The 19,955-nt window shown below is 37.5% G+C and overlaps 1 protein-coding gene across 5 annotated transcripts in view; it reads right to left on the bottom strand.

Annotated features, from left to right (window-relative positions):
- The window catches only part of LOC125938669 (cytochrome b5 reductase 4), a 99,229-nt gene that overhangs the window by 53,886 nt on the left and 25,388 nt on the right, over window positions 1-19,955 (bottom strand). For all 5 annotated transcript variants that reach the window (XM_049653961.1, XM_049653958.1, XM_049653959.1 and 2 more), the window contains exons 3-5: window positions 15,296-15,396; window positions 11,405-11,486; window positions 810-839 (exon numbers count right to left, since the gene is read on the bottom strand). In XM_049653961.1, the coding sequence (XP_049509918.1) occupies window positions 810-839; window positions 11,405-11,486; window positions 15,296-15,396 (213 nt within the window). The remainder of the gene's footprint in view (window positions 1-809; window positions 840-11,404; window positions 11,487-15,295; window positions 15,397-19,955) is intronic.

The following is a 19,955-nucleotide window of genomic DNA, read 5'->3' as shown; positions in this document are numbered from 1 at the left end:
TAAAAACTGAGAACAAACTGAGGGTTGATGGGGGGTGGGAGGGAGGGGAGGGTGGGTGATGGGTATTGAGGAGGGCACCTTTTGGGATGAGCACTGGGTGTTGTATGGAAACCAATTTGACAATAAATTTCATATATTGAAAAAAATAAAAATAAAAATAAAAAAAATAAATAAATATAGAGGAAAAAAAAAAAAAACATACCTTAAACAAGTAGTTCAATCAATGTAGCCCCAGGCATTTCCCAAGAGTCAATACTGACCATTACATCGTATTTATGTATGTATGTATGTATGTATATATGTATGTATTTATGTATGTATGTATTGATTGATTGATTGATTGGAGGTGGGGAGGGGAGAACGTCAGTCATAATTCTCGGTCATACTGAATGGCTGAAGAAGCCAGAGCTGCTGAGCCTGGAAAGAGTAGTAATAGGCTATTCAGCATCTATATGCAAACACTGGCATTCACCTCCATGCCTGAGGGATATGACTTGTTCTGTCTTGCTTCTGAGGGTGGAACTCCTCATCACTACAAATATTCAAGCTGCAGGCAGATGAACACCATGTTCAGGGATGTTCCAGGAGGGACTACTTACTCTAAGAGTAATGGCTGGAGTAAGGGATCTATAAAGTTCTGCCAAAGCCTCTAAGTTTAGGTAAGTAAAGATATCTTTTGTATAAAAAATATCCTCCCCCCCCCAAAAAAAATCCAAATACTACCCAAATAATTCTGTAAAACAATTCTCTATGTGAATGTAATTCATAAGAATACGATCCATTTTTTATCATAAATTTATATGACTTACCATTTAAGACTTTCTTTTCTTCATGATAGTCTGTACAGTGATTTAGAAAAGAAAAGTCAGATAATAATACTATAACATCAAAGAGAGTATCAGCTAATATTTGAAGATAACAGCACCTTCCTTGAAGAGCTTTCTGTTCAGGTCTGAGGAGAAAAACAAGGCTAATAAATAGATGGTCGATGTTTCAAACAAGGAAGCTTCATTCTGAAAATTGCTGGGCCATTTCTTCCACAGGTGTTTGTCTCCCACTTCACTGAGCTTTTCTCTACTTCTCTGAATACTTTTTTCTAATATCTTGGTTAACTTCTTTAGAAAGCATATAAAAACCCAAGTTTTGTTTAGGTCATCATATTCCAAAGTAATCAAAATTATTCAGAATTTATTATATTACACATTATAAATAAAATGTTCATGCTAACAACTCAAAGAAAGACACCTTATACCTTTCTTATCTAATCTAGGTCAATACTTAAAAAGATTATTGCTTACTCCAAATTTAAACGGCAAAATGATGAAAGTATAAGACTTTCACTTGTATGTACAACACAGTAATATTTAACAGTTATTTTCTTTCAGGATGGCAACCAACTCACAAATCTACATTGTATTTTGACCACCAAAGATGCTACACCATATGGTCAAAATAAAACCCTCAGCAAGTTAACAGAGTTAAAAAAAAAAAAAAAAAAAAAAGGAGGAGGAGGAGGAGAAAAGAATGACAAGCCAACAAAATATCCAAGCAGTAAACTGGTAGATATCAATTGTTGAGGTAACCTTGTTTTATAGAAAACAAAAACTAAACCACTTAAATGAAGGCTTGCAAATCTTTTATGTTCTGATTTTCAATCAACCAGGGATACCACAATTACCTCTGCTTCACTCGACTATCATAAAATAATCATGATTAAGGAGGCCAGATGACTATTCTTTTTATTTTCTTTATTTTACCAAAATAATTTCAAAGCTGAAAGGGATCTTAACAACATGCAGCAAATTACCATCTGATCCCCTCATTTAAGACTGAAAGTCAGGGGTCAAGGACTTGAATGAAATCCACAGCTTTTTAGCAACAAAGCCAAGATTAGACTTCATAGCCTCTAAGACTCAGCATCATATTTCTTACTATGCCATTGCTAGTGTTAATACTTTCTGGAAAGGCAAAAGACCTAAAAACCACTTGACTTATACCTCAAAATGAGCTCTGCTTATCAAGTGCCAAATAAAAATCTATTCATTACAGTTTGCAAGGGATCACTGATGTCCTTGCTTGATCACTTACTTTCATCAGTGGGTTTCATCTGTCTTTCCTACTTAGTTGTAATTATTTGTTTTATCTTAGAACAACCAACAAACACACAGATAAAAGTAAATTAAATCTATTTTTGGCGTACCACATACTTGGCAGTTTGATGAATGTCATTTATCAAGTAAAACAATTTGTTTTTATCTAAGAGGATCACAGCTTTTGAAAAATTGCCCCACATAATTTGTTTCTAAGGAAAAACATATGTTTATCTTATATGATTTACTTCCCGCCTGACATGAATTGATTGAACCTGTCAGAAGTTTCTGGATCCTACTACATAGGTCATTTTTTCTGAATCTTTTTTTTTTTTTTTTTAATACAAGAAGTACCAGTAGGAAGAGATTTTTCTACTTAAACGGTCTAAATTACTTTTAAAAACTCTACTTTTGCAACTCTTTCAAAACACTGACAATAGAAATAAAAGACTATTTTTATTATTAAGCATATTTACATCTGAGTCCTTTTAGTCACATGAGACTGACAAGAAATCTGACGTTCTGTCTAGATCATTAATTCCATAGCCAAGAGAATTTGTATTTTCTCATAATGTTGGTTAAACTGCATTACTCTGATAAGAACCTCTGCTTTCTGGAGAGATCAGAGTAATTTTGAAAGCCAGCACTGCAGTTTACGCACTGCACTCTACTCTTCTGCGGTAAAAGGGTAGGTAAGGATTTTCAACTGTGGCCCCAATCTAGTTTACCTCTGTTGGGTGAAGCCACAGGAGGACCCCCACAATAAAGAAAGAAAAAAATCTGTTTTACCAGTATACTCATTTTTTAAATAAATATTTGATCAGGGTGCCTGCATGGCCCAGTCGGTCAAGCATCCAACTCTTGACTTCGGCCTAGGTCATGATCTCACAGCTTTTGGGTCTGAGCCTCACCTCAAGTTCTGCGCTGAGAGCATGGAGCCTACTTGGGATTCTCTCTCTCCCCCTCTATCTCTGCCCTTCCCCTATGCACACGTTCTCTCTCAAAATAAATAAATAAATATTAAAAAAATAAATATTTGTTGGCCATCATCTTAATAAACACAGTGACATAATGTGAAAACATTTTGATAAAAAGTTAGGAAAATACGAATATATATTGTTTGCTTATGCACCCATAAATTTGGAAGGATTCATAAAAATTAGAATAACATGGTTACCTTTGTGTATACATGGGAGGGGAAACCAGTAGATGGGAGACCGAGGTATGAATCATGTGCTATGCATTACTTACACATACTTGAATGCATTACACATACTTGAATCATGTGAATGCATTACTTATTCAAAAAAATTAAATAAATGGAATTAAAAATAAAATGTTGATACATTCTCTTGAACACACACAATATGATAAATGCTTTAAAAGAGGTATGTAGCATACCTAGAAGCATAGAATGGGATATCTCTAGTTGGAAGGAATTTGAAAGGACTCCATTGAGGAGGTAATATTTTAGCTACGTTTTGACAATATCCAGGCATTTGTCACCGAGGCCCTGAAGAAAAGCATCCTAGGAAGACAAATGCTGAGTATTTATATTTGAGCATTTAACATGTAGCTACATACCTCATCTTCTTATTTCCAAAGGTCAGTATCACGTAACCACCAGATATGAGCTCAGTCTTATTACCAGAGATCTTATCACCAAGACCAAAATGCAGCATTCTATATTCCCTTAACTACTCAGGCTTGCCAGAAGATGGCTCCCTGGCTCTCTACAATATGTTTAATAATCATTTTTTCTCTAGAAATTCTTCCATATTTCTAAATGGAACTCCTCATAACATAAATGAGGCTTAAGTCTTATTTTCGTTTCAAGTTACACACTAATTTCTCAAATCTTATAAACTTTAATGATTTCAATATTTCTAAACTATCTTTACCTTTTTACTTTCCTTTACTCATCTTTGTAATCATCTTCTGAATTACCTTTAAATTTTATACATCCCTTAAACTTCAAGGCTCAGAATTACCCCTCACCCTAGAAATAGTTTACTGGCAGAATTAAAATAAGTAATTAATAGTTGAAATACATACTCTGAAAAATTCCAGGGTTAAAGAGATTTTAAAGTACTAGAATGTGTAGGTACTCCTGGTCAGTTTTCTTCCTACTACTCATTTAACTAGTCACAGAATAAGCTGCATTTTTAGAAGTTTGTGGTTTCTCTGTAGGTAGGGTATACTTGATATTTTTTATTCAATCCCCCAATTTATGAGTTATTTTCCATTCTTGTCATATCCTCTTAGGGTTAACCACTCCTTCCTTATTTGGCATCACCTGCACATGAATATACACATGTTCAAAAATCATCTTTCCCTGAAAACAAAACAAATACTAACCTAAACCAAACACTGGTCAGTAGCACCCACAAAGCATGACACACTTCCTATTCAGGTTTGCACCTGCCCTTGACCAGGGACTTCTCACCCCCATTTTCAATGACCTCTCCCTTATATCTTTCTGGCAGGAATCACTCAGACAATGGACTGACAGCAGCAAAAGCAAATTAAGGCAGCCTGACTAACACAGCAAATTTACTCATCTGGTAAGGTCCATATCACCACAACACCTTGCTCTTTCTCTCCACTAGTTAAGCCTCGGCTGGCCTTGCTTCCCCCCTATCAGTTGGCACCTGAGCTTATATTTTGCCCACCCACTGAGCCCATTTTACCGAAGAAACTGAAGCTCCTCGATGAGAGAACTTTGACTCTACTTCGAACTTCCAGCCAGCAGCCAGCCCATTCAATAGTTATTTGTCTTACATACGAGCTTCACATACATGTGCTGTGGATACTATCATTTTTAAGAATAGAAAACTAAAGTAGAGGGTCTCACTACTTCAGCACTAGTAACATTTTGGGCTGGACAATTCTTTGTTGTGGGAGTCTATCCTGTGCATGGTAGGCTATTCTGTGGCATCACTGCCCTCTCCTCTACACACTAGAATGCCAGGAGCACCTAGGTTAGTTGTGCCAACCAAAATGTTTCCAGACAGTGGCCCCTTGAGTAGCAAAATCAACCCCTGTTGAAAATCACTGGCATAAATTTAAAAAATTATGCAAATGCGGGTAATTTTAATGAGTGATTCTTTACCTTACAAAAGGAAGCATTCATGAGTTCTATAAATGGCAAGATTCTCCAAATGAATAACTACAGCCTTGAAATAAGGTACATATACATAAAAACCTCAGTATCTTCACTTTTATTTTTATTCACTTATTGGGGTTTTTTCAAGTTTTTATTTAAATTCGAGTGAGTTAACATATAGCATCTTCACTTTTAAAGTAAAGGTGTTAAAACAGCTCTAAACCCTCTTCCACCTTTAAGTATTCTACTGATATGGTTCCAAGTGCTTTACAGTCAGTAACTGCTTGAGAGAATGGGTATGAAAACAAAAAACAAAGTATTAGAAACCATGATAAAGTGATGAGAAATTAGGAAGAGACACTTTTTGGGGTACCTGGATGGCTCAGTCAGTTAAGTGTCCACCTCTTGATTTCAGCTCAGTTCATGATTTCACAGTTCGTGAGTTTGAGCCTCCCTTTGGGCTCTGCACTGACAAGTGGGGGGCTTGCTTGGGATTCTCTCTCTCTCTCTCTCTCTCTCTCTCTGCGCCCCTCCCTTGCTCACTCTCTCTCGAGCTAAAAAATAAACGAACTTAAGACAAATTAAAAAAAAAAAAACAGAGACATTTCTGACACTGCACTATGCCACTGGAAAATATGATTAGTATTTTTAAAATATGACTTACATTAAAATTTTTTAAAGTACACTTACTTTACTTACATTACTTACATTAAAATTTTTTAAGTATAAAAATAAAAGTGAAGATACTGAGGTTTTTATTTAAATGTACCTTATTTAAAGGCCATGGTTATTCAATTGGAGAATCCCTCCATTTATAGAACTCATAGATGCTTCCTTTTGTAAGGCAAAGAATCATTAAAGTTACCCACTTTAAAAAATTTGGTCTTCAACAGTGCTGCCCAGAAGAAATATAATGCAAGCCATAAGCATAATTTTAAATTTTCTAATGACCACATTAACAAAAAGTAACAGGTTAAATTAATTTTAGTAGTGTATTTTTACTAACCACAATAGATCCAGAATATTATCATTTCAATATGTAATCTATGTAAAATTTATGAGATATTTTACATTTTTTACACCGAAGTCTTAAAATGCAGTCTTTTACACTTTTAACACATCTCAGCTTGGACGAGGCACATCCTAGCATTCGACAGCCACATGTGGCATGCAGCTACAATAATGGCAGCTGAGAACTAAAATAGGGCGAGAAGCAAGAACATTTTTCATCTTTGCCAGAGAATGTAGTGTTCCACATAAATAAATAATCAAGAACCGAGGCTTAACTTTCCAAGGGAAGTTTCTCCTTTTATTCATTATTGATCTTTTTAAAGCACAATATAAATGGTAATGCTTTTCAAACAAAGGATTACAAAAAACACTGATTCTTTGCTTGATAAAGATCCACCAGTGTCATGTTTTATATTCTGGTGCAGTTAGCTTTGCTGTTTTCTTCCTACATACCTGTGCATTTCATCACCGCCATGCTAGAAACCACCAGATAAATTGAAAACTATCTTCCCAGAACTGCCCAGCTGTGGAGACGGCCATAAAATGGCAATTCTGGATTCCCCTGCTTTGGGGTCTGGCAGACCACCTCCTTAAAAGAGTGTGTGAGGGGGGCGCCTGGGTGGCTCAGTCGGTTAAGCGTCCGACTTCAGCTCAGGTCACGATCTCGCGGTATGTGAGTTCGAGCCCCGCGTTGGGCTCTGTGCTGACTGCTCAGAGCCTGGAGCCTGTTTCAGATTCTGTGTCTCCCTCTCTCTCTGACCCTCCCCCGTTCGTGCTCTGTCTCTCTCTGTCTCAAAAATAAATAAACGTTAAAAAAAAAATTAAAAAAAAAAAAAAAAGAGTGTGTGAGGGATCTGGTACTGAAAGAAGCCCATGCATTAAAATTCTCCTTCAGTGTAGCCCCTGGGTGCCCATCTCCCCCCCACAAATCCCCATGCCAGCGACAGTCTCTTTCCCCCTACTGTTCTCACTTCATCTTTGTTTTCATTCTCTGCTCCTCCTTCAACTCTTTTCATCCTCTGTTCCCATTTCATCCAGAAGTTCCAACCGGAGAGTGAACACATGCTGCAGTTTGCCAGTCACAGTTTATCCCCTGTTGTCTCACCACGATTACTCACAGAGCCTCCCTGCCTGCTCAGAGCTGCCCCAGTTTGGACAATTACACAGTTACCCTGTTCTAATAATTTCTATCAATAAGGCCCAGCAGAGTTCAATGATCAATCCCTGCTCATACACGAAAGGCACAATTGGTACTTATGTTAAAATGGAACTTCACCTTAATTATCAGGAACATTCCTTATTTCTGACACATTAGATCTTTCTTTTTAGTTACTCTGTTCCTTTTACATGCTCTACTCCTGCTGGTTAGCCTGGAGTCCAAACTGTATCTTGAGTCTCTACTGTTAACAAAACAAAACAAATAACAAAAACGATCCACTTACTTGGAATCAACACCTTTCTGATTTGTAAAATTCTTGTCTTTGCTTCCTAATGCTTTTCAAGTTGTCTCATCACTCCCAGCTACTGGCCTCACCCTAGCAAAAACACTTACACTCCAAAAAGGCTTTAGAGTGAAACCTGGATTCACAGCCCTAATCTCACATGCTCCAGCAATAATAATAATACTTTCTTTTTTACGGAAACAGAACCATCTTTCAAGGTGAAACACTTCAGTCCATGCTGGTTTACACCTGATAACTGTAGGGACACACAAAGGAACAGAATGTAAGCAGCCTCAGTACCGCAGGGGTGGAGGGGTGAAGGTAGCTAGGACCGCGGCAACCACTTCTACCAGCTCTACTGCCCAACCCCCTGCAGCTTGTTAGGCGCTAGTGGTCAGAAAACATGCCTTTGCTTAATCCTCACAATAATGTTAGGATGTTTTCTTCTTAAATCCCATTTTATTGCTGAGGGAAAACTCTCAGATCTGTCAACTGGTACCAAAGAACATAACAGCTTATAAGTGGCAGAGATGTGCTCTGACCCCGTCAGCTTCATGAAATTTGTGCTTTCTATAGATCCTATGCTGCCTTAGTAATCAATATTTAAGGACAGTGACAGCTGAGGACAGTGTTAAAAAGGAATCTTTTAATTTATGAATACAAAATATCTGACTCCATATCTCATTCTGCGTAGGAAATGTGTTCATACCCCCCTGAGCCAGGTGGTGACGAGGAGAAAGAATACTCACCACAGTTTCCTTTTTTATGATTAGGATTCAGAAAGCCTGTCTCCTCGACCCTTCGAACCTCCTGATTTTGGTTTTGTGTGCTGTTTTAGTTTTTAATTTTTCCTTTTCAGTCTTACCTACCTGTATCTAATCCTCCTTGTTACTGAATGATTTTAGGTTGCCAGTTATTTTCTCTCAGCAGTTTTAAGATACTGTTCTATTGTTTTCTGGCTTCTACTGTTCTTCTGGTAAACAGGCTATGGCGGCTTATAAATTACACCTAGTAGCTTAGCTGTCAATTCACTAAGCACTGGTCTGTTACTAAATCTATCTCTCTCTGGCTGTTTCTGGATCTTCTCATTGTCTTCAGTGTTCTGCAGTTTTACTACAAAGAGTCCATGTGTGGATTTCTTTTTATTTTGTTTGGGATTTGCCAAACTTGCTGAATTTGAGGATTTATGACATTAGTTCTGGAACATTCTTAGCCACTATCCCTTCAAGATGTTGCCTCTTCCTCAGTCTCACTTCTACTTACTTCTGGAAATCTGATTACAAGTGTTGGATCCCCCACACCTCTTGCATATTTTTTTACCCCTTTGTTTCTCTGTGGTACATTCTGTATAATTTACGCTGCTCAATCTTGCCATTCGCTGAGCTCTTCTACTATGTCTAAACTCTTTGGCTACTTGTGCTATGTAATTTTTAAACTCACCACCTCTATTTTTCATTTCTAGAAATTTTCTCTTGTTTTTTAATTCAACACAATTAAATTTTAACAGTCTCTGTTAACAATTTTAACAGTCTCTTGTTTTTTACTCATGTTACTAATAGATTCTTATTGCCCTTAACATTTCAAATATAACTAGTTTTAGTCTGTATATGAATAATGAAGCCCTAAGGGTGAAATACTACTCTTGTTTCTTGCAGAAACAAGAAACAATGATTTGTTTCCTCATGTGTTGTCTAATTTTTTATTGGACACTAATAATTATCTGATGTGTACCTGTGGGAATTTTGAGGGCTTTAGGTCATAAGCGTGTTTCACGATTGAAAATGTGTATACACCTCTGACAAACAGCCTGGGAAACTACTAATGGGAGGCCATTTTATTTTTTGGTTTGAGGTTTCTGAGACCACATAGGTGGAATATACTTGAATTCCCAACTCTTATGTAGGCAGGGCTGCGGTTACAAATTCTCTGAGGAAATCTCTCTTTCCTCTCCCCTGTCACCTCATAAATAAGGTCAGGGCAGACAAAATAACCTGACATTCCCTTGTGTTGGACAGATTTTCTTCATGCTTTCCCATTTCACTCATTACACAGACCTTCAAGAGTCCAAGCCATAGGAAGGGATCTCGGTTCCAACTCCCTGCTTTTAGAGACCCACAATCTGGTCTTCCACCCACTGTGTGACCGTTAACATTCTGGCATGGCTCTTAATCTAGATGATACCCAGATCATCTAGATAAGTGCTAGAAGGAAACGGAGGCTTCAGAGCTAGCTTATCACCCTGGATTGCTGCCTGAACTTACCCTTTTTGTATGGGGAAATATCTGGAGATTTTGAACCAATCCGCTTATTTTAAATGGTGTTTATCATATTTGGTGAAGTATTTTGAGAGTCATCTGTCTTTCATTTCCAGAGAGGAAGAAAGAAACCAGAAAAGTCCTTTTTCTAACTTCACATCCCTTAGGGAATAAGAGCCTCAGGAACCCGCATACTTTCTGATACTACAGAAGAAGACATGACCATTAGTACCAGATTATGTAAATGAGATAAGGAACAGTCAGGATGAGGTAAAAGTAGTCATTCAGAAACTCGAATTAATACTGTGTCTCCTGCTGGCAGTGAATTAGTGAATTTAGGAGTCAGTTAAAAGGAGAAAGGAATTGGCTTAAAACGTAAACTGGTTTGGAAGAACTTCCAGACACTAAAAGTCACATTAGTGTGCTTTTGGTATACACACATACTGCTTATTTGTTTTGTAACAATGAGAAGAAAAAGAAATAATCCTTTTTGAGCATCTATTACACTCACGGTGAAAGGAACTTTACTCATGTTACTTCCTAGTCCTATGAATCACTGTACAGATGAAAACTGAGGGTCAGAGGTAGAAACTGGCCCAAAGACTGCACAGTCAATAGGCCGTGGAGCTAGGGTTCAAATCTGGGCATGCCTGTGCTATTTCCACACTGCTGACGGAGGCCTTGAATGACAAAATTCACTGAACTAATAAACAGAAGACTCAGGTCAGATAAGCCAATTTATTCTTAATTGAGTGTCAAAGTCAGGAGTTACGTAAAAGAAACGACTACTGTTCTATCCACAGTCAAGAATTAAGTGCAGCATTTCTGCTATTCCTGTTGTATGTCCAAAATTTTCAGAGGGTGCTCTTCTGAAAGAAGCTTAGGAGGCAAAGAGGTGATCTCCAACATCATACAGATTGTAGAGTCAGGTCAGAAGGTTAGGGTAGGGAATCGGGTTTATTTTAAAAGTAGTTTAAAATCAGAACACGGGTTTTTCATAATATAGGGGCAAGGAGGGGAATGTTCAAGGCAAATGGGAGACAAAGCTGGGAGGAAAAATTTCACTGTGTAACATCATAATTTCTGGGTTTTGAGTCATGTGACTATATTACATATTCAAAAAAATAAATTCTCAAAAACGAGTCTAAAATTCAACTTTAACCAAGTGTTCTAGCTAACCCATGTAACAACAGAATAAAAGACTAATAATGAAAACTAAATAAGAAGTAAATAGAGTCCATTCATTTCCATAATGCTCATTCCTCACACGTATGAATGTTCTCTCAAAACCTGTCAATATTCTAAGGTTAAGTCATTGCTTCATTCATTCATTCATTCATTCATTTATTCATTTAAAATCTTTACAGTGGCTGCACCAGGAGGCCGGTGAAAAATAAGAACAATATAGTGATTTATTTAAATCTATCTGTCGAAATCTAAGTAAAAAAAAGTATGTGCGTGTTACACATCACTGCCAGGTTAGCACTTGGCACAACTTACCTTTAGGAAGAGCAGGTTTAACTGCCATTCTGCCAACCAGGCATTCTTTCAGCATGGATTCATAATTGACCCAACGATGAACCTGGTGTGGGATGTAAATGACAGAGAAGCGACATGACTCTGACTCCATGAGATGCTCTAATTTTATTCGGAGCAAAACTAAACATACTTAGACTGCTCTGGAAAACTAAGCAGATTCAATTAGCCAGTAAGGGAGTGACAGGAAGGCAGCGTACCATGTTCTCCAAGTGCCGTGTACAGACCTTTCAGATACCCATGAGGTCTCAACTAGTTTCATAATAATACTAAGATGTTATTTGTCTTTTTCACCAGTGTTGACGCTTGCACTAATGTGGAAAAGGCAATGGTAGGTAAAACTGCTTGCATGCTGGCAAGTCAAGGCAGAGGTTTCAATCTTTATATTCTTCACCATCACATACCCATGGGGGCCGGGGGATTGGTTTCATTTAAGAATATGCTTTATGAAGTAGAAGAAACTATTAATTTTCTTAAGTCTCAACGTCTGAGTAGAGGCCTTGCTTACATTCTGTGTAACAAAATGAGAAGTTCTCAAAAACGCTTCTGCTGCAAAGTAAGATCCTCACCTTGAAGGAAAATACCCAGGCAATTATTTGATTTGCAAACTGAACTGAGCTTTTGTCTCAGAAGACCATTTATATGTAAAAGAAAAAAAATGACTGATAAACAAACTGGTTTTTCAGACTTGGGTGTCTGACAGACATTTTCTTGAAAACGAACAGACTGAGATTGTCACGGCAAGGAAAACAACTGCCATTATTTGTTGCCTGACTCATCAGTGGGAATTAAATTTAAACACCCTCTGGAGGACACCTTCTCAATATACATTAAAAGCCTAAAAATATGCAGCTCTTTCACTGAGTAATTTGTGAATTTACCTGAGAAAATATTCACATACACACGAAGATGCAAATGCCAGGATATTCATCACGGCACTATTTATATTAGCAAAATATTGGAAACAACCTAGATGTCGAATTGTAAAAGACCAGTAAAAGAAAACTAATAAATTATTCAATAAAATAGTAGATAATCAGGAAAATAATCAGGTCAAATAATACTGATATGAGAATGCTTGTGTACACTCCTGAGTTAGTAAATATATACTAAAATAACAAATATGCAATATATGTATATAATTATAAAGGAGCCTCCATTTATTAATATAAATTAAAATTCCATATACCAAATATTTATGGAGCATCCAATGACATGTAAAGCATTATCCCTGGGGCTAGAGCATTGGGTAGAATTTTAACAGATAAATGAAGAAGAAGGATATCCAAGGAGGCAAAAGTATGAGGTATCCCAATCATGGAACGGGTGATTGGCTCAAAGCACTTCCATTTGCTCAAAGCCAAATGCATGTTGAGGATATTTACTTTAATACAGTCTTTTGAAGGCCTCAAAGGCCATGATAATGACTTTTGATTTATCCCATTGTCAATGGTGAGCATCAGAGAGCTGTAGAACAAGGTGCTAAGATGACTGTCTTTAAGAACACTAATCTAGCTGTCATGTTATTTACATTGGTACTGGAAAGTAAAGGGATCTGTACAGTGTTACAATGGTAGGGCCAGAGAAGGTGATAATGACTTGATCTAAGGCAGTGGGAAGAGAGAAAAGAATGTAATGTTTAAAAAAATTTTTTTTTTTTAACATTTATTCATTTTTGAGACAGAGAGAGACAGAGCATGAACGGGGGAGGGGCAGAGAGAGAGGGAGACACAGAATCGGAAGCAGACTCCAGGCTCTGGGCCATCAGCCCAGAGCCTGACACGGGGCTCGAACTCACGGACCGCAAGATCGTGACCTGAGCTGAAGTCGGACGCTCAACCGACTGAGCCACCCAGGCGCCTCAAGAATGTAATGTTTAAAGACAGCATCATGGGATTTCGCTAGTGACCAGATAGTGGTGCACAATGAGAAAAGGCAAAAATTACTTAAGTGGCTTCAAGTCCCCATTACCAGAAAGAGGAAAACAGAGGGGGAATAAAAGGGAAGTAGATGGGTTGATATTATTTGAGAGCAAAATGAATTGAAGTGCCAACAGGTTATCAAATTGCCCATCAAGCATCTGAAAATACACAACAAGAGGTCAGAAGCAGGATCTAAAGTAAAGACAAATCTGACAGAAAAAAAGATTACTTAATATTCTTTGTACAACTCAAATACTAGCCCTGAATAAGTTCTCTAGTGTTTAAAGATATAAGAAGCTTCACCACAGAATCTAGAATATAAAGTTGTTTACTTCTGTGGTAAGTGAAAGTCTTAAATAAACATCACTGGTCCTATGAAAGCCAAGGGGAACGCAGCAATCTGGTAACTAACATACTGTTTAAACTGCTAAAGAATTTAACACTATAGCAGTTCTTGTGACTTCTCCGAAACAATTTTGCTTAAGTAAGGTCCATATAACTTCACAACACTGAGGAATATAAATAGGACTAGATTTTACTGAGGAATCTTCTTGTGGAAGAGTATATTCAGAATCAAGAGGTTACAGAATAGATATAAGAAAAAAGTATGGCAGACAATTTTTCACACAAACGCTTCCAAACTTTTCTATTTGGCTTGCATTGAGAGACAATAACAACTACCAAATGACGATGAGAATTTGCCTTAAAACAGCAATAAGGGGGCACCTGGGTGGCTTAGCTGGTTAAGCATATGGCTCTCAGGTCATGATCCTGCAGTTTCACGAGTTGGAGCCAGCGTTGGGCTCTGCGCTGACAGTGTGGAGCCTGCTTGGGATTTTCTCTCTATCTATCTCTCCCTCCCTTGCTCATGCTGTCTGTCTCTTTCTCTCTCAAAATAAGTAAAAATTAAAAGTTAAAAATTAAAAAAAAAAAAAAACAGCAATAAGAACCTCCCAAGGAGAATGCTATTATGACCAATGGCCAAACATGACTTTTCTCCAACCCAGGAAGAACACTAATTGCAAATAGGATTCTGCTATTTAAGCAGATGCACATTAAGTACATTTAAATATAAAACAAACTATATTTCTGGCAACCTGGTCAAAAATTAAATCCTAAAATGGATGAAAAAGTAGAAGGAACAGAAATCAAATTATATTTGTTCAGAAGTCAACTCTAAAAATAACCCAATCTGATTCTGGTATCTGAAATGGTAAAATCCCAGTACTACAACGTGGATAACCATCACAAAATACAAAATAAAGTATATGTGAGACAAAAGCAAATTTCTGTTCTTCTCAAGATTGTTTCAAAATAACAGTTCACCCTATTGACAGCAGTAAACATAACTCTATGTAACTTTAAAATAGTATAAGAGCCAATGTTTATTTTTAGTCAATGTAAGGGGAAAGATGACTAATTTAAATAAGCGTTTTTTGAAATATACATTCAGAATCTCTGCTATCACTCTAGGAAAAATAAGTTTTCTATTCATTAATCATCTGATTTTCTACATGATAAGCAGATTCAGTACAGCAAGATAGGCCAATTATATAACAATTCCCAAATGAGAAAAAACTAAGGGCAGAGAAGCTAAGTGGCTTGTTCTTTTTTCCAACTGTTACTGTCGTCCATAAGCCAATCATCATCATAATCAAAATTAATAAAAACTGAGTAATCAGCTGCTAGCAGAGGAGACAGCAAGCACTTAAGAGGAGACTCCTGGATACAGATTTGAAACCATCTCTAAAATTATAGTAAAATAATTTAAAGGCAAATTAAACAGTTGTTACTCTCGAGCATCTTCCCAAATTTCAAAATTCAAGCCAATGCATATGAAATTTGTGCAACTATGTTTTTTCTACAACTATCATACTGCTAAATCTAAGAGAACCCTCCCACTGTAATAGTATGATTAATTTCACCACCTTACCTGATCAAAAAGGTCAGTACCATCGGATCCTGCAGCTCTCATTAGTTCATCTTCTCCACCAGGATGATACTCCATATAAGGAGTGACATTATAAACAAACCCTGTATCAAAACAAGAGGAAATAATATCATAAAAAAACTTCTTAAAAATTATACAAACTAGAAATGTAAGTTTCAATAAATCTTTTCAAATACATCCTTTTTAACAAATTATTATTTCTAAGTATTAAAAACATAAACGGTCAAAGATTTCACCATACTCGCAAGCTAACAAGTTAGCCTGCCAGTTTCATGGGTCCTCGGCAGAAAACATCAGACACAGAGGACAGTTTAGTACTCACATCACTAGCAGTAGCCACAATATCAGCATTTGCATGAGTTCCCTGAACCCCAATTCCTACAGACCTTTGGGAAGAGGGTCAGATCATACCTGTACACTCAATGTGCTGCATGACAAGAGGGGAAATTTGAGTTTAGGAAAGTGGAGTCTTTTATAACGAGCAGTAAGCACACGTGTCCTTCGTTCTGGAGGAAGACATTATCTTTATTGTAGCAAACAGTAGGCAAGTGGTCCTTTGCTCTAGAGTCACTAGCTCTACCTCTTGAGGTTGTTTACTATGCACACATCCTTGAAAAGACAGTCAGTACTTCTGCTCATAAGGCGTGCAGATAACCTGAAAACCCTATAGAAAATTGCCTCCTAACACAAAGAAATAATCAAACGCTGTTTATAATTTTTAAAAGCTCTCTCTCTCTAATATTTCTACTTCATCATCCTCTACTGCCCTGATAGGAGAATCTGATGAAAAAGAATCAAGGTCTCATCCATGTGTCTGATCATCTCAGTGAACGCCAAGCAATCAAGGATGCCTGGGCCACTTAGGCATGCTCTGGGAAAGCAAGCACAATTCTTTTCTGCGGTTGCCCAAGGAACAAAGATTATTGTTTAGATCTTAATAAACCCTTTATCTTCCCGGAGTATTTATTTCATCTGTTCATACATTTAAATGTATGGTTATAATTTAAAAAAAAAAGAACAGGAAACAACAAAGGAGGAGTTGCTTTGTTCTCAAAGCAAGAAGGCTAGGAGTTGCTAGCCTTCTCAAAGAAATGAGTTGCTTTTTAGTCCTTTACTTGAAAACTACAGAGTAGACAAATCCAGCCCTGAAGACACCTCAAGGGTGCCATGAGAACAAGTGGTTTTCTTCTATCCAGGACATTTCCCTCTCTATGTAATGACTTCCATGAATTTAAATCACCTCAGATAACTTAAAATGTTCATCTACAGAATAATCTTGGGAGGGAAGAAGCGATTGGGTTTCGGACCCAAAAAGGCACTGTAGTTTTTCCACAAGTTTAATTTTAGAGAATAACCAACTAGGTAGATTTCTTTATAAAACTGCTTAAAAAGCAATTTAGGCAACAAAAAGAAGTAAATTCACGAAATCTTTCAGCAGTCCTCCAAATAAGTCTGAGGAAAAAAAAAAAAAAAAGCAACTAGTGGAGTTTCCCCCTTCCTTCTTCCCTATCCATCTTCTCCACCAAATTTGGAAGGAATTTTTCCTATTGTTTAGTGCTTCGAAATCTATAGTCCACAAATGCCAGAGATAATGATTAGGATCAGAATTATTCCCAATTGATTTTTTAAAGACAGAATGCCTTCCAGACAAAAGAATCCCAAACTTCCCCTGTAACCAAACCTTGACTAGAGTTTCTCAAGAACATGAGACTTAGAACACATGATCACGCACCGTCTTTGATGGAATCTCATTACCTGTCAGTAACCAGCATAAAGACAAACAGGCAGGCAGCCCTGCCAGCTATTCAGAATCAGCATAGAAAGGCTAAAACAGGGGCACCTGGGTGGCTCAGTCGGTTGAGCATCCGACTTCAGCTTAGGTCACGATCTCGCAGTCCGTGAGTTCGAGCCCCGCGTCGGGCTCTGGGCTGATGGCTCAGAGCCTGGAGCCTGCTTCCGATTCTGTGTCTCCCTCTCTCTCTGGCCCTCCCCCATTCATGCTCTGTCTCTCTCTGTCTCAAAAATAAATAAACATAAAAAAAAAAAAAATTTAAAAAAAGAAAGGCTAAAACACCCCACACAAGTTCTCTTCAGCCTCCTGACCCTTTAGACTGACCTTCAGCCTCTCTCATCAACTCATTCTGGACCTGAACGACTCCCCATGCTCTTCAAATGGACAAGACCAGGAATGCCTAGACAATCCCTCACTATAAGGAATTGAGACTTAATGTCTCGGCCCAAGAAATGTTAGATCCAACCACACTTGGCTCATGATTTGTTAATTATGACACATAAACCTAGCTCCAAAAATGCAAATGATGTTTTTCGTCTGGTGCCGAGGCTCACTCTTCTTTTTCTTCCTCTATTTTATGTCCTTCCCTTTTCCTTTTCCTTTTCAAAAGCATTCCTGAAAACTAAAACTTGAATGTGGCAGAAGAAAACAAATGCAAAGAACCGAACCTTATGCTCTCCTTCTGTGCTTCACTGTATTGTTTGTACTATATATGCTTTTTAAAAAACAAGCCTCTAGCTTCCTATATCCTTACTACCTGGTTTTTAGAAACTAATTTTGCAACTTTCTAAATTTTGCAACGACACAACTTCTTCCTACAGCTTTAGTTGCTCAAGTATGGCAGATGTATACAACCAATCGCCTATTAAACAGATAGTATTTGGGGGACCACAGACATAATCTCAACTTTATGCTAGGCTATTAATAAATTCTGCAAAACCTAAATCCTAATAATGACATTAAGAACAAAAATAGGCAGGAAGAGATTCATAAAACACCAATCCTGAATGGTACAAAATTGCTGTGGCCAAGATCCTCTGGTTACAGTCCAATTGGTGCTGCACTACTTGGGTCATCATTGGTGCTCATCTACTTGGGTCACCTTCAGTTGCAGGGGAAGATTTAAGGAGAGTATCTATTGACTTTATTGATGAGTTGATCTATCCATCCACTCATCCACCCATCTACCCATCCATCCATCCATCCATCCATCCATCTTATCCGTTCCCTCCTTTGTACTGCTTTTTTTTTTCTGGATTTTGTTTTATAAATTCTAACCAGGGACAGATTGCCTGACTACTGTTAATAAAAGCAAGTTAATTTCACAATATATACACATACAAATCATAATACTGTACATCATAAACTTAAAAAGTGCTATATGTCAATTATATCTCGATGTAAGGGAAAAAATATAGATAAAAAAGAACAACTTATTAAAAATTAAAATTAAAATGCAACAGTTTTGGGGCGCCTGGGTGGCGCAGTCGGTTAAGCGTCCGACTTCAGCCAGGTCACGATCTCGCGGTCCGTGAGTTCGAGCCCCGCGTCAGGCTCTGGGCTGATGGCTCGGAGCCTGGAGCCTGTTTCCGATTCTGTGTCTCCCTCTCTCTCTGCCCCTCCCCCGTTCATGCTCTGTCTCTGTCCCAAAAAAAATAAATAAAAAACGTTGAAAAAAAAAAAATTAAAAAAAAAAAATAAATAAATAAATAAATAAAAATAAAATGCAACAGTTTTATTAGGAACATATGCTCTAATGTTTAAATACATCACCTTTTAAATGCCCAAGCAATATTCAGGGGTACATTTTTAGCTAACTCATCCTAGCAGAGTTGCCGTGCAATCGAAAACATGCACTCAGAACAATGGCTACACTAAGTTCTTTAGGCAATGTACTGGTAGTACCTGTGCCAATATTTTCGCAGTAAACTATCTCTTTTGTGTTAATAGGTCTGGAACTCTGAGCTCTCAACTAAGTTCTTAGAATAAAAATTACGCACTTTAAAATGACCAGTTAGTGCTTTGCATCCTCAGAAACTTACACTACTTGGGGTTCTCTCTCTCCCTCACTCTCTGCCCCTCTCCAGCTTATGCTTGCACACACACTCTCTCTCAAAATAAATAAATTTTTTATTTTTTTAAATTTTTTTTTTCAACGTTTTTTATTTATTTTTGGGACAGAGAGAGACAGAGCATGAACGGGGGAGGGGCAGAGAGAGAGGGAGACACAGAATCGGAAACAGGCTCCAGGCTCCGAGCCATCAGCCCAGAGCCCGACGCGGGGCTCGAACTCACTGACCGCAAGATCGTGACCTGGCTGAAGTCGGACGCTTAACCGACTGCACCACCCAGGCGCCCCCAAAATAAATAAATTTTAAAAACATAGAAATACTGCATAATACTTGGCATGTACGTGATAGGCAGTAAATAAATTTTTGTTGGATGAATACCATGTGGGGCTTTAGAGTTAAATCTATGTTTGAATTTTAAACAAAGATTAATTTTAAATCTGACTACAAAAATACCACTTTTACTTACAGCGGTAGTTCTCAAATTTGGGGACTTGAAGATCTCTTCACTCTTTAAAAAATTGAGGACCCCCGAAGGAGCTTTTGTTTATGATGGTTATATCTATTGATGTTTTTACCTTTCATAAGTGAAAATTAAGAAATTTAAAAAGGCAGCTCTTTCTGCCCACGGGTCCTGTCCCTGTTCTTTAATAAAACAACGAAAGAAGGAAAGAGAAAAAGACAAAGAGAAAAAGAAAAGAAAGAAAGAAATTTAAAGAATATTTTAAAATTAAAAATAAAAACAATAAGCTCACTATGTGTTATCCCAAATAATAGGTAT

This window comes from Panthera uncia (genome assembly GCF_023721935.1).
Source record: "Panthera uncia isolate 11264 chromosome B2 unlocalized genomic scaffold, Puncia_PCG_1.0 HiC_scaffold_24, whole genome shotgun sequence".
Taxonomy (NCBI): Eukaryota; Metazoa; Chordata; class Mammalia; order Carnivora; family Felidae; genus Panthera; species Panthera uncia.
This window is presented reverse-complemented; position numbering and strand designations above follow the sequence as displayed.